The sequence below is a fragment of the Scomber japonicus genome, chromosome 16, assembly GCF_027409825.1.
Source record: "Scomber japonicus isolate fScoJap1 chromosome 16, fScoJap1.pri, whole genome shotgun sequence".
NCBI lineage: Eukaryota > Metazoa > Chordata > Actinopteri > Scombriformes > Scombridae > Scomber > Scomber japonicus.
The window spans coordinates 23373309-23388995 of record NC_070593.1 but is presented as its reverse complement, the minus strand read 5'-3'; the positions used below and the strand labels follow the sequence as shown (position 1 = coordinate 23388995).

General features: G+C 40.9%; 2 protein-coding genes across 2 annotated transcripts; one reads left to right on the top strand and one right to left on the bottom strand.

Moving 5' to 3' along the window:
- The first annotated feature begins 200 nt into the window (after positions 1 to 200).
- Positions 201 to 5232, top strand: psma6a (proteasome 20S subunit alpha 6a). The gene is made up of 7 exons (XM_053335469.1): positions 201 to 369; positions 1099 to 1193; positions 1392 to 1473; positions 2034 to 2189; positions 2388 to 2566; positions 3758 to 3852; positions 4394 to 5232. The coding sequence occupies exons 1-7, from the start codon at positions 294 to 296 to the stop codon at positions 4449 to 4451; spliced, it is 741 nt and encodes a 246-aa protein (XP_053191444.1). The 5' UTR covers positions 201 to 293; the 3' UTR covers positions 4452 to 5232.
- A 1628-nt stretch (positions 5233 to 6860) lies between these two features.
- Positions 6861 to 11003, bottom strand: nfkbiab (nuclear factor of kappa light polypeptide gene enhancer in B-cells inhibitor, alpha b). Its single transcript, XM_053335467.1, has 6 exons — positions 10569 to 11003; positions 8972 to 9077; positions 8647 to 8857; positions 7973 to 8061; positions 7591 to 7851; positions 6861 to 7493 (listed from the first exon to the last, which is right to left on the bottom strand). The coding sequence occupies exons 1-6, from the start codon at positions 10820 to 10822 to the stop codon at positions 7458 to 7460; spliced, it is 957 nt and encodes a 318-aa protein (XP_053191442.1). The 5' UTR covers positions 10823 to 11003; the 3' UTR covers positions 6861 to 7457.
- Positions 11004 to 15687: the final 4684 nt, after the last annotated feature.

The following is a 15687-nucleotide window of genomic DNA, read 5'->3' as shown; positions in this document are numbered from 1 at the left end:
CCCCCCCCCCCACACACACACACACACACACATACCAGGCCAAAAAACAAACACAAACTAAAATAAATAATCATCACTCTAAACACTTCTTTGCTGTCAGTAAAGGCCCTGGGTGTGCAATAAGTTGTTATAATACATCCATAATAAAGGCATCTGTCAGTAGTGACCCGGATACTGAAGCCTTCCCTCGGACTGAGCACATCCGCAGCAGATGTTTGCCATGTTTTGCTTCATTCATCACTCCAGGTCCAGCTTTAGTCTCCATCAGTGTCCCTCAGCTTCTTCCAGCCGTCATGTCCCGGGGCTCCAGCGCCGGGTTTGACCGTCACATCACTATCTTCTCCCCGGAGGGAAGACTCTACCAAGTCGGTCAGTGGTGGGGGAAAAAAACAACAAAAAGAAAAACCCGAAGAAAGCTTAACTTGCTCTGTCATACTAAGTTAGCCACCATTCATCACTCAGTGTAGCTAGTAAAAAAAAAGAAAGCTTAGATGATTACACAATAGCATGACTTCAGGGTAGAATAACCAGTTATATGATTCATTCATTATGACTCAACGACACAAACGCTAAATATAGGAAACAGCCATTTAACGTTATTGTTGCTAAAATGTTAGCTAACCAAACGCTAGTTGCACTTGCTATGTAGCTTAATTGGGTTATAGTAACAGTAACACTATAAGTTAATGTTAACAGTTTTTAGAAAACAAAGCTGAGTTTTGTGGACGAGGAATTCAACATATGAACCTCCTGAACAGAGTAAAGCGTCTGTTTCAAAGGAGGACAAAAGTGCTAACAATGCTAATGTTTTCATTGAAGAAAGTCGTCATTTTATCCGAACATGGCAACCAGTAAAGTTGGAATTCAGACTGTTTCTTACGGCCTTACGCAGGTTTTTATAACTGAGCAGTATGATGTAGCCTCAGACTGACTGACTGACACAATGAATGTAAAATCACTGTTTATATGTAAGTGAATAACACACTAAAACAACAGGCTCCTTTGTTTTCTTGTAAACAATAAAGTTTGCTCCAGTGGAGAAACTGAGTTCAAGCTGATGAGCAGTGTGTTCCTGGATTCTTGTGTCTGTGTCCTCAGAGTATGCCTTCAAAGCCATCAACCAGGGAGGACTGACCTCTGTAGCAGTCAGAGGGAAGGATTGTGCCGTGGTCGTCACACAGAAGAAAGTCCCAGTCAGTATAAATGGACACATTATAAACACACAGGCGTTTGTGTGTGTGTGTGTGTGTGTGTGTGTGTGTGTGTGTGTGTCTTCACTTAGCATGTGATCAGATTCCCCAGCTGTCATGAAGGTCGTTACGTCACACTGGTGGATTGTGGGGTTGTATGTGTGTGCTGTTAGCAATGTCTTATGTTTTTCTTCTCCTCAGGACAAGCTGTTGGATGCCTTGACAGTTACACATATGTTCACAATCACAGAGAACATCGGCTGTGTTATGACCGGCATGACCGGTAAGCAGTTTGTTGCCCAGCTGACCGCATGCAGGAGCCTTTTTTCATTTTACGGGTTGCACTTTCCTCCTTTGCACCTGCCACTACTCAAGTGTACAGAGATTTGTTTCATAAATTACCCAAAAATGAGCCAATTAGGGATCAAACAATATCAAAAGCTTATTTCAACAATAATTGTTTTTAAGAAGGAATGGCACACACATATGGGGAAGGCAGTCATGTTGCCATGTTGTAGTTTCCATGCATCCTTCTTTACAAGTGTAGTTTAAGAAAGAGATGTATTGAGGGATAAAATATGACCCATTATGAGCTGGAAATGCATCATGTATCCAAGTATTACATTTAGCCAAACTAGCCTGTAGCTCATACCTTCTCAGCAATTGTGGTGGCAGTCAAATATATTTTTAACATTAAAGGCCAAACCCCCAGGAATCTACCTTTTTATAGCATTCATTGAAACTGATACGACTTATGTGGCTGTCACCTGTCCCCTCATGGATTCATTTTTACGTTTTTATTAATTTGTGTTAAGGACATTTTCTCTGTCCTCTTCCCTCCAGCTGATGGCAGGTCTCAGGTGCAGAGGGCGCGGTATGAAGCAGCTAACTTCAAGTATAAATACGGCTACGAAATCCCTCTGGACATGCTGTGCAAACGTATGGCTGACATCTCCCAAGTCTACACGCAGAACGCTGAGATGAGGCCGCTGGGATGCTGTGAGTAGTGTCCACAGTCATATAAAGTTTGTTTAAAGGTTTAGCATCCCATGATTGTATACATGTTGCATTAAAAATTTCAAGGGCACAAAATAGTCAAATTATACTGATATTGAATAGCAGAATAAAATATCTGTTATATTCATAACTCATATTGATCTGTCCCTCATGTTCCTCTGCTTTGCTTTCTGCCTCCAGGTATGATGTTGGTCGGAGCGGATGAGGAGCTGGGTCTGCAGCTGTATAAGTGCGATCCAGCTGGATACTACTGCGGTTTCAAGGCCACTGCAGCTGGAGTCAAGCAGACTGAGGCCAACAGCTTCCTGGAGAAGAAAGTCAAAAAGAAACTAGACTGGAGCTACAAGCAGACTATAGAGGTTTGGGACATACACACATTGTTTATATACAACTAAAAGAAAAAACTACAAGAGTATTTTCGAGCTTCCTGTGATTATTATAGAAGTCCGGTGTAATCAGATTCATAATCTCACGCTGGAATTTTGCCCTAAAACAACCCCGCTGAGGTATTTCAGTCAAGCAAGTTGCATTACATTGTTTTGTTGCAGGGTTCCCACTACTAATGAGATTTCATGGAGTTCTGTTGGTATTTTCTAGACGGGGCATTCAGGGAACTTTACAACTGTGTCACTGTCCTGGTTTATCACTTCATACATTCACTAAAACTATCAACAGAAAGCGAAAGAAATAATAAAATAAGACTTCCAGACTTTCAGTTCTCCTGTCACAGCCTGTGTACTGATGTGTATATAAAGGACTTGGGTCGGTTTTTGTGGGAAAAACCAAAGGATGTGATGTTTATGTTCGCTCCCAAGTGCTTTGCCTCTCTAACGTCCCCCTACAGCCCTAACAGGGTGTAACACTAGCTTAGAGCTATAGAGCTGGATTTCTTCCTATTGGACAGGTAAGCTAACATTACTGCAAAGCATGTCAAATATAGTGTGATATTTATTGTTATCTATTGTATTGTGTATGTATATTGTTATTTACAGCTTGGTGATGTTAGCGCCGCTGGTTGCTCATGCTAACGGAGTGTGAGCACGTGTAACAGGATGCTAACTGCAGCTCATTTAACGACTACTTATATTAAAAATGAGAAGGAATTTCTTATTCTTACATACTGCACCTTTTTAAGCCTGGTTCCCCTAAAGAATTAGAAGTCAACTGGAATATGGTAACCTGATCTAAATTTAAAGCTACAGGTGTTTTTCTTTAAAAGTTTTTCTTTTCTTCTTTCTTTAAAAGTTTGAACATTGTGTTCATTGTTAAATGTGTTCCACCATGTGCACACACACACACACACACACACACACACACACACACACACACACACACACACACACACTGATTCACTGTTCCCTGATAGCATAAACACAGACTATCATTCACTCATATATCAATTGAAAATCCATTAACAAATTCAAGTATCCCTCATATTTATACATAAAGTTCCAAACTGTCTTCACATGCATCTATTTCAGAGACCCAATATTTAATTTATTTTCCTCTCCTTCCTGTCACAATTCTACAATTTTTCTTCTTCAATGCAGACGGCCATCTCGTGTCTGTCGACCGTTCTGTGTGTCGACTTCAAGCCCTCAGAGCTGGAGGTGGGCGTAATCACTTCCCAAGAACCGAAATTCAAGTGAGTATTTTCCTGAGCTGGAGAGGGAAGAAACTGAGAAACTATTGTGATGGCCTCGAGTGAGAAATGTGATCCTGGCCACAGGCAGAAGTCTGGTTCCTCTGCTGTAAATGGCTTTGACAGATTTAAAGTGAAGCAGGCTTCTGCCGAAAAACGTCAAAGGCTTCTCCAAACTTCACGGATATATTTCGAAGCAAATAAAGTCTTTGGCATTCACAACAACACATGCAGCTCTTGAACAGATCAGATTGTTCCTGCCTTTGAAGTGCTGCTTTTTTGTGCTGAGAAAAAAATAAAAGATTAAAGCAGTAAAACATGCTGATCTGTCAGCACTTAAAATACATCAGTTATTAAAAATGAGAAAAAGAAACCCGTTTTGTAAGGGAAGTTCCCTAAAACCTTGGGGTTAAGATCAAAGTAAGTAGTTATAGGGTAACTAAAGGGTGTGTTAACGTGAATGTGTGTGTGTGTGTGTGTGTGTCTATGGCCTACGAAGGCAACCAAGAACAAAAAAACACAAACTTGTGTGTTTATCTTCCAGGATTCTGTCAGAGTCTGAGATTGATGTTCACCTGATGGCTTTGTCTGAGCGAGAGTGAGGAAAGCTGGCAGCCATGTTGGCCGCTGTCACAAGCAGATGAAGAACAGTAACAGTAACACAACGGAGCCCCGCCTCCCTCGCACGAAAAGACGGAGACGGAGATGTAAAACACGAAGAAGCTGAGACAAAGAAAAAGATGGTCATTTTATACAAGCTGGAGAGAATATGTTACCCAATCCCTTCCCCCTCCATTGACCCCCTTCTCGCATCTTCCTTTTAATCACATTGAGACATCCTCCACATATCACAGACCCTAGAGAGACACGCTGGACATTCAGATCAGTGCATGATATGACACATATGTCTGATAACTTCGCCCACTTCAGCTGATGAGTGTGATATGAGCCAACAGGAAGGTGGAGGTGTGGTAACACTACAACTACAGCACTTGATACCTCGTTATCCCCCCTTACTCAGTGTCAGTGGTCCCGTAGCATCTTGAGTCACTGTAATTAAACAGTGTTTCCTCACCATCTCTACTCAGGGCTACCACAACTCTCATCTCTCATACTATTCATCCACTTAAATCCTGTCCTCTTCTCTTTCTCCGTGGCAACTGTAAATGTCAGGATGTTTATCCTCTGATGTACTTTATGATAACCCAGGGAACGGCTGTGGGATTTTTCCCCAATTGCGATAACCCCTGTTTAAGTCTACTCAGGTCATCGTCAATGAGAAGTCACCATCATTTCGTTCTAGTCCTCCTCTCTCTGTTGGGTTTTGATCCTCCTGTTATCACTGAACTGCACTGCACTTCTATTAAACGTTTTTTTATTGAACACTGAAGTTTCCCTGCTTCCTTTTCCCAGCATGCGTTGCCACCTTTACGGTAAACTGACAGCATTCAATGCAGATATATGCTGGTACTGCCCATGTAGGAAGTCGGTTTGACTTATCAGTGCCATCGTTTTGTGACTCAGGTAATGTGAAATTTCCGTCACGTTTACGAAACTAATGTTCCACATGTCAAAGTGGCATAGACTATTTATAATGTTAGTAATTCTTATAGTAGATTATCTTCATGTTCTAATTATTATAAAACAGTTTGGCATCATACTTTTACTAATCACATTGAGACATCCTCGACATTTGACAGACCCTAGAGAGACACGCTGGACATTCAGATCAGTGCATGATATGACACATATGTCTGATAACTTCGCCCACTTCAGCTGATGAGTGTGATATGAGCCAACAGGAAGGTGGAGGTGTGGTAACACTACAACTACAGCACTTAATACCTGGTTATCCCCCCTTACTCAGTGTCAGTGGTCCCGTAGCATCTTGAGTCATTGTAATTAAACAGTGTTTCCTCACCATCTCTACTCAGGGCTACCACAACTCTCATCTCTCATATTATTATGTTAATAAAAATAGTGATTATTAACATCTGTACTTGTATGTACAGTATGTAAAGTGAGATAACCCTAGTATATGAGTATGATTCAAAGCTGAAATGATCACTCTGGTTGCACTGCTGGTATCATATTGTGATGTAAAACTGACCAAATGATCTACTATAGTTGTTTACTACCAACTACTTCTTAGTAAGAAGGCAATCAGCAGCATAGAGTGGATGTTTGTGTAATTGGGGAAACATTATTTGTGGTGCCTGCACAAATATTCAAGCACAAATTGCATGTTTATTATCCAGATATTCTCTGTTGTAACTTGCAATGTGAACAAATTAATTTAGAGCTCGACTCTGCAACACAATGCTAGAATTGCATAAGTGTGTTTAAGAGTGACGTTGGTAATTTATTGATTTAAGTAAAACTCCCTTCCTCCCCACCTCCCAGAGTTTGACTGAAGCATCCTGTTATTCAGCCGGAGATTCCCCTCTTTGGCAGATGCAAAGTAGGAATGTCGAGAACAGCTGAGTGTTCTTGTTCCTGGGAATTTCCTGTCGCTTCCCTCGTAGCCCCACCCTTTCAAAAACTTCCTGATTTAAATGACCGAACCTCATTCCTCACACATGTAAAAAATTCCCTAAACCTTTTATCTCTTTATACACACCCGGCATAAGGAACTCACGTTGCAGGTTTAAATTGAACTGCAACTTCCTCATTCAATGCAATGGATTTGTTAGGTTATCAGTCCTGTATGACAATGCATCGTATTGAAAAGAAGGTGGTGGCTGGAACTCAGCTGAGCTTACACAAGCATAGACTGACTGACGTTGGTGAAAGGCCACATGGTTAAAGTAATTTCCTGTGTAATATTGTCAGGCGCTGTCTATTATATGCTGGATTCTGTGTGATCTTTTTTATTGTAATATTACCAATATCGCCTTGTGGCTAATAGACAACATCAACCGGAACCATTTTCCAATCACGCACCATCCGTCCCCCCCCCCCCCCCTTCATGTCACCCATCTCCACAAATACATCCACACAGGAGCTTTTTACTGTTAAATATGAGTGTTTTAATTTAACTGGAGTGTGCTGGACTGTTTGCTGTCTTGACATATACAACCTGCTCAACTGTACACATTCACAGCTTCCATAAAAAATACATCTTTGTATACACAGCATTTACAATATCATACAACAGAGCTGTTGCAGGTACATGTGTTGCAGATGGATGGTTTTTTTTGTGAGAATGATTTGCAGCGTCCACAGAATACAAAGCGATTCCACTTTTTTTAAGCATACAAGCGATCCCATCCCGTCGTAATGCGTCACGTGTTCACATCTCATCATGTCTCCTCTCTTTCCTGCAGCCTGGAGCGGTCGAACTCTTTTTAAATTTGGCCATCAGTCTCTGTTTTTTTTTTTTTTTTTTGCAGCTGCCTGTTCCTCTCATGAGCGGTCTGTCGTTCTCGTCGGCGGGCCGCACCCCCTGCGATGCGTCTTCTGTGACACGCGGTCGGGCTTGTGTGACGGCCAACGTGAGGAAGTGGTAGACGTGCCGAGGCCGTTCTCTGTTTTCCTTCACCGTCTTCGTCACAGCCTCCTGCCTCTGCGACTTCCTCTCTCTCCCTCTCTCTCTCTCTCGCTTCCTACTAATGTCCGTTCCACTGGATATCATCATAACTAACCTGCGGACACGAGGAGGGCAGAAACAAGGGTTACACACTGAGAAGATGCTTATTTTTTAGAATTTTGTAGATTTCCTGGATGTTTTTCAACACGCACCTCATCATCGGACTCCTCAATCGCCTCCTCCTCGCTGTCTTCTGATTCGCTGTCGGGCAGCTCCCTCAGGCTGGGATCGGTCAGAGAGTACAGTTCCATTCTGATGTTGCCGTTGTCGCGGCCGTAGGTGAGGTGGAAGGGACTGTGGCCTCCGGATGTGAGCTGGTTGGGATCCGCTCCTTTCTTCAGCAGCAGTTGGACCAGCAGGAGGTTCTGCTGGTCAACAGCCAGATGCAGCGCACTGCGACCGTTACGCTGTTCCTAGAGGATGAGGAGAAGATACAAGATTTCATCAGGACAGGCGGGCGGAGAGTAAAGAAAACAAGAAGGCCGGGTGTAAAAATGTCTCAATAATTTATCAGATCGTGTGTCTGTTCTGTACCTTTGCGTTAATGTCAGCTCCTAGATCCACCAGGTTCTCCACCAGCGAGAGGAAACCATACACTGAGGCCAAGTGGAGGCAGTTCTGACCTGCACAAAACAACCAAAGAAACAGTTGAACAACTTGCACCAGAGCAGCACATGTCACATTTGTCAAATTGACAGTCTAAGGTAGAGTCCAGTATCCCAAGGTGGGTCATATGTTAATAAAAAATGACTGCAGGCTCTTTGAGAAACAGATGAACATAATTCCCGAAAAAATGGGCTGCAAAAGTTTAAAAATGTCTACGCACGTGTCTTAAAATAGAACCTCCCACCTTCCTATTTGGAGCCTGAGCATCTACCATTATGTTCCATGTAATAGATGGGTGTGAAGACAGGCACTGGTATTCCCCTTGCTCACTTAAATATTTCCTTCCTCCTAACCATAGTGTTCAAGGATGACGTGCAGCAGAAATTACTCTTTTCATGCACATCATTCCTCCTTTAAATAGTAGTTATAAGACTATCTGAGACTGGTCAGTGTCTGCTCTGTTTCCATGCAGCAAGGGTGGTCCACCACAGAATGGAAATCACCACCAGCTCTGCAGAATTTACCACAATATGCTAATAATGTTCAAAAATTATAATTTAGCCTACCGCTAATAATCTCACTATGTGCAAAGTGAGTCTTACCATGATAGTTGTAGGCGGCCATCACGCTGTGTAGATGCTCTAGCTGGCAGTTCTGTGTGATGACGCTGAAGCAGGGTAGGTTACCGTGGCGACAGGCGATGTGGAGTGGTGTGTCGCCGTTGTCGTCCACCAGCGTGGGGTCACAGCCGCCAGCGAGGAGGCGCTGACACACATCTGCCTGGTTTGTTATAACTGCTAAATGAAGAGGAGTCTAGAGTGGGATGAACAGAAGAAGAGAAGGAGTTGTTATTATTCTGCGTATGATGGTAGATATATTGTATATTTGTGTTTTTTAGGGTAAAGTAAACAGAAATATCTCATGTACCTGTCTCTGGTCATTCTGTGTGTTGAGGAAGTCTGTGTTCTTGGACACTTCTATCATTTTTCTGATATAGTCCTTGGCCTCGTGGATGATGGCCAGGTGGAGCAGCCTGCAGAGACAGAAGAAGACAGATGTTACATTAATACATATGAAACACAACCACATCTAGAAGCCAAGTAGTAACATTTCTACATTTTCTAACATTTCTTCTAAGTAAACCAGTGAAACTGTACAATTAGTTCAAAGAATCCTATGTGGGAAGATTTTAAATATAAAAAAAAAGTTTATTTAATGATATAAATGTTCTGCCTACAATCAAAAATCAATTTAAGTTTTATAAGTCTATAAAACAGTCAGTTTCACACTTGCTGGATGGTTACTTAAGAATGCAATAACTAATAAATAAAGACCCTCAAGTGTTTCCTGAGAACCGCATTAAGACCCACACTGAGAACCACTGCTCCTCTGGTGAAATCACTGAAGGTTTCATGCTCCATTGCTTTGCACCACTTCCAGTCTTCACTTCTGATTAATTGTTTACATTTGACCCAACTGCACATAAGTGATGGTTGAGTTTAAATGAGCTATTGAACTGGAACTATGTTTTCTGGCAGAGGAACAAATAACATTCTGAGCCCCTTTTAATGTTATTCCCCCTGGAGTCAGCTGAGAGGAACCAAGATCCATGTGTAAATCTGTACTCTCAGTTTAGAAATCTGATTCATAACCCTCACCCTCAATTTTTACTATGTAAATGTCACACATATCATGTACTAAATTGGAACAATTTCATATATGCATACATATAGTTAATAATAAATGTAACACATAATAATATTTGTATGTAATTACGTATGTACATATTTGGCATATATTTTAACCAATACTTTCATGTGTGTTGTGCAACATACATGTGTGTTAAACAGATGTTGCTCTTGTATGTTTCATATATGCCAAATTGTGGAAGTATTAAAAATTAGAAGTTAATCCGTAATCCGAGTGCTGGGATTTTAATCAATGCACACAGATGTATAAACAAAGGTCTGCTGAATCTTTTTCCCTCAGTTGACCCCAGGGAGACTCTGTATACGATCAACAGGCCGCGGAAACGCATCTCAGGACAGGGTTTGGGGCCTCTGTGCTTTGCAGTATTTTGAGGTGCTTTTTCTACTTCTCGCTCCGCGGGAGCGCGCGTCGCTCGGATTCCTTGGCGGCGCGCCTGGGACTTTCCCAGTCTGACCCGCGGCCAGAGTAGATTCCCTCCTGATAATAGCCTTTTGTTTACGTCCAATTCCGCCGCGTCTGACCACAGCTAGACCCATTATTAAACCGGACACCGGTTGTGTGTATTGTTAACTCTGCAGCTATGTGCTTTTATAAGCCCATAAAGCATGAGAGCGAAGCCCCCCCAGCCTAGAGTTAGTTAGGCCTGAGCGTTATTATAATGACAAGCGAGAGGAAGACATTCCCAGCAGGAAAGGGATCATGTTACCTCCAGGAGCTGGGCCTAACTCAGCTAGCTAACGCCTCCTGAAAACTCTTCTATATATACCCCTTATATGCTTTACTTAGCGGTGGTGTTATTTGTGAGTTAACTTACGTGTCTCCGTCCTCTGTTATCTGTGTTTTCCATTCCTGCAGCTCTCCGGTGGCGACGACGGGCTGTCGGTGCTGCGACGGCTCACATTCCACCTGGAGCCGACGGATCTCGGCGGCCACAGCCTGGTACTCCTCCTCCTTCAGCGAGTCTAAACCACTGTCCAGACGCTCCTCCGTCGACTGGGCCGGTTTCCCTTCTTTCGACTCCCGGCTATAATCCATTTGGTTTAATATACTGGTCCGGTGGAGGTCCATACTGGTCCTAGTTGTTCGGTACGAGGTGCGTTTGGTTGTATCCCAACGGAGCTTGTGCAGCAGGCTGTAAATGCAGCGGGGCGGAGCTTACAACTAGGTGGGGGATTTCCAGAAAACTGTCACTTAGAATAACATACAGATTGCTGGCTCCAAGAGGGGATTTCTATTGAGACACATATAAACACACTCTTCAGACCGACTCTGCATCTGACATAATTATACATTTTTACGCAAGTATTTCAGTCTTTACATAAATAGGTCTCCAAAAACAAAAAAAGAATCAACATTTCACAAACAAATATGCATCTTTTCCCAATTCCACATCCCAAACTTGCAATTAGTAGTTACTTCAACAACAGTCAATCCCTGTTGTAGTATTTTAGCAAAAGTATGCACTCTGAAGTCACTCAGGCCAGCAGTAATAGCAGGCATTCATAGCCTGAAAAAAAATGCTAATGCCTCAAAAAGGGGAAGCACTACAGCCAAGGAAGTCAGAATAACCTAAAGCACAAACATATATATTTAATATTTTTCCCTCATTAGAAAACTTTGTGCACAAGTATTGCTGCAGTCCCATGAAATAGTTTCTGTTTTGACACCAGAAGGGGGAGTGGACCCATGGAAAGTACTGAATCTACACCTTCAGCAGCATCTGTTTGCTGAATGACTCGAATGCTGCTTATGAGATACTGAGTAACACTTCCTTTTGTCGGAGTGGGTGTGTTGACCTGCAGGTGGGAGTGGGGAGGGGGGCTTCAGCGTGCAGCACAGGAGTTTCCTCCAAAACTTCAAGTGTGATTTCAATGTGTTCTCGGTTTGTTTATGGTGCTGTAAAAATAATGCAATGTATGTAAGAGCAAGCCAGCAGGCCCGCAGTGGAGTTTCCCTAAGACCTGCAGATCTTGACCGCACTGCCAAATTTGCATGATTGTGCTTAAAGGTATATTTCACTCTGTTATAACACTAACTGATTTCAGATAGTAAATAACATGTAGTTTATGTTACATCATAATCCATAATCTGCAGGTGTTGAAGTCAGGGGTTGTGAGAATTTATTCACTTGGCTAAACATCCTGCAGATTATTTGCACAGAGACGTGAATTGAACTGCCACTGACTCTGACACTGTGCCTCTAATAGCCAAGTATTAAATCACTCATTCAATTCCTTTGCAGATAAAATGGCAGCACTCCAAGTTCTCGATAAGGCCCGCAAGACTTCACGAGGCTGTGACCTATCCCTTTGAAAACAAACATCAAGTTGAACGTGATGTTCTGGAGGCCTGGGGGGAAACTCCAGACTTGTTTTACCTCCCATTGTTCAGTCAGTGTGACCAGTTAGACTGGGAGGCTCAGGCCTCGCTTTCATAGCACATTTTTACAGTCACGTTAGCAACTCTTTAGCAACATATCAGGATTTCAGTCACAAAAACACACACATGCAAATACATTGTACTAATGTGCTGTGCAGATCAATGTGCATCCTTTAAAGAGCATTTCTACAATTATACAAAGTTGAATGAAGTAACAACTGCATATTGCATCTCTCCTTTGTATATCACTATCTAAAGATAGAATGAGCAGATTGTGGAGAGGCAAACAAACCATATAAGCCACATTCACACCCCCACAGTTCATTTTAAATACACGTTATGTATCTAGACCGCCGATCACTCTCGGCTTTGAAGGCGCACTGAAAACAAGACCTCTGTTTGAACCATAATAAGGCAGATGAATGGAGTGAAGGAATGCACGCATGAAGCTGAAAGAGAAGGAGCGTCACTACGGCCCAGAGAAATGAAAACAAAGACGTTACACACACTCGCATAGAGATTTGTGTGTTCAGATGGAGGAAACTTAATATTTCAACTATATTAGGAAAGAAAGGCCGCTAAATCTCTAGATCAGCTTACCTAACTCATCCTTCTATTTGTGAATTACTGGTTATTATTAGTCACTCTGTTCCTACTTCCTAAAACTGTCTCTGCTGTACTTTTCTGGGTAGTGCACAAAACCCTGGAGAGTCCAAGTGCAGCTCATTTTTTTTTGTCAATGTAAATGTCTGAATGAATATGAATCGACAAAGCAGTGAATCGACAAAGTGAATCATTTTGACCTGAAATCAGTCAGAAGAAGCAACTCGACTGACTGGAAGTCTGTGCCATCACTGTGATGACTGTCATTTACATTGTGAAACACGACATACTTAAAACTTGAACGCAATTCCAGTACAAGGAAGAAACACCTACACTCTTAAAGAGAAGCCCGAGACGAAGGAGGAAGTGAGTACAGCTGCCAGAACAAGGAAAGATCTTGGATGTTCGTATGCAAGCAGTACTTTTCTGGGCTTCTTGAAATGTAAAGTGACTCATCATCACATGCACCTGATTACCTGGTAAAAGGAAACTGATACAGAGTTGTGGAGTCTCTGATAAATCTTTATGACAGTTCTGTTATTGTTGACGCTTCACAGCAGAATATAGAGCCTGATATATCAATCAACCAACATTATCATTGATATATTGTATATTGGTGTTTCTGCTGTCTGATATGTGTTATTTTTTTAAAGATATATAGGCTGCATTTTCGTATATCTAATCCTTTTTCCTAATATATTCATTTCCCAGTGAAGTTTACTGTTCCAGTGCACTGATGTCATTTTATGAAAATTAAGTTAATTGTTCAACTGTAAAACATCATGGCCTCCATCATTATATATCTTGAATATGATTCAGAAGACCTTTGTTTATACATTTGTGTGCATTGATTATAATATCTCGTGTTTGGTAACTACATCTGAAAAAATAGGTTCTTTTTATGTAAATATTCTTTATATATTAGTTTATTAGCCGATATATTGATATTTTTTCCTTCCTATCAGCATTGGCCCCTCCGGTAAAAGGGTCAGGCCCTACAGCAGAACTTCAGTACATTTAAGAAATCTTTTTGTACATTTCTTAGAACTGATGATTCAGAATTGAATGTAAGAGACATGCAAATGACTTGTATACATGTGTGTGATGAGGAAGTTAAGGGGTGGACGTTTTAACACATGTCGAGTTGATTGAAAGCTCGATGTTATTCTTGGCGGGCCAGATCTCTCACCTCTGTGTTTCTAGCAGTTACAGTAAAGATGTTGATGGCACACAAGAGAAAACACAAGAAAATGAGTGTTGTGGTGGTGAAATAACAGAACCACAGTGAGCAAACACTGCCAGCTGCTTGCATCCAGTATGGCCTGTTTGACTCAATGCTGATTTCATGACCACGCCAACAACCAACACAGCACTAAGGTCACCTCAGTCCACAGCCAAGCTTGTAACTCTGGGCAAGTTAAATGTTTTTAAAAAAATATATGATATATTTGTGATATAGTAAAAGGTGAGCTTGAATAGGTGTAAAGCTTCACCATTCAGGTTTCTATTTAAGAAAGGAAAGAAAAACCATTGTTACAGCAATTAGTGGTTTTACACACACCTGCACGCTTACACGTACAGTATCTTTGCACATTTGGGTGTGTGTGTGTGTGTGTGTGTGTGTCTGTGGGAATCCCTGGGCATTCTGGACATGAGCAGATATGAACAGCACAGTATGACTCACTATGAATCACTGCATCAGCCACACACATACATACCACACTGTAAAATACATTAAGGTGAAGGGTCGAAGTGGATAATGACTCATCAAATCATGTTCTCAACTAGTGGCTGTATGGAGAAAACATGACTCACACTTCAAAGCCCAACATGGCCTCTGAAAACACCACAGGGATTCTCTGGTTTTTACCTGATCCATTACCTGCTTCCTTTCTCTGTATTTCCTGCTTCCTGTCCAGGACTGCAGAGTCATTTCGTGTCCAGCAGACTTTCCAGTGTGTTTACAGTAGAATTTTATTACCATGTACTGTAAATGATTGTTGTTATTTCACTCCATTTCCTCAGTATACAATCTTATCTGAATCAGAAGTGATTAAAAATCACACTTTACTGATAAGATGTAAAACTGCACTTAAAGAAACAGTAAATATAGATCACATTCATAGATTTGGATATTTACTTATAAGTATTTGTACTTTATTTGAGTAGTTCCATTTTATCCCAGTGTACACTACTATTCTACTACATTTCAGATGGAAATATTGTACTTTTTATTCTACTAGTGATAGTTACCTGTTACTTTGCAAATTAACATTTTACATAAGATGAGTTCTTAAAAAATGTATTTTATTTTAATTAGCTTTTCTTTTACTGCACTTCTTTTAATTGTTGTATTTTACTTGATTTTCATATATTGTTTTATTCTATTTTTTAAGCTACTTTCACTATGTACTATTTTTTTTATTATTATTTTATTTGTTCTTTATTAACATTGCTCTATGCTTTTATGTTCCTTATATATGGTATATATATATGGACATACTTGGTGTATGTCATTTATTTTTGTTGTAAAGCACGTTGAGCTGCATTTATTATAAGACAGGTGCTATACAAATAAAGTTATTATTATTTATTATTATTAGATTAAACTACCCAGCAGTGTACAATGTGGTTTTAATTAGCTCTTCATCAAGCCACTGCAACATTAAATACTTCTTACATGTTGATGCATCAATAGTAATGACCCAATAATATAAAATAATACACTGACAGTTTTCACTTCATGATAGTACATTTACTTTTGGCCCTGTGGTTACATTTAGCTGATAATACTTCTGTACTTACTGTAAGTATAAAGGATGTTTACTTGTAGGTGAGTATTACTTGGAAGAAGTACTTCTTCCACCACTGTATATTTCAGAGGTAAATAATGTACTGTTACTTTATCTGGCAGTGATAGTTACTAACTACTTTCACATTCAGTTTTAGTT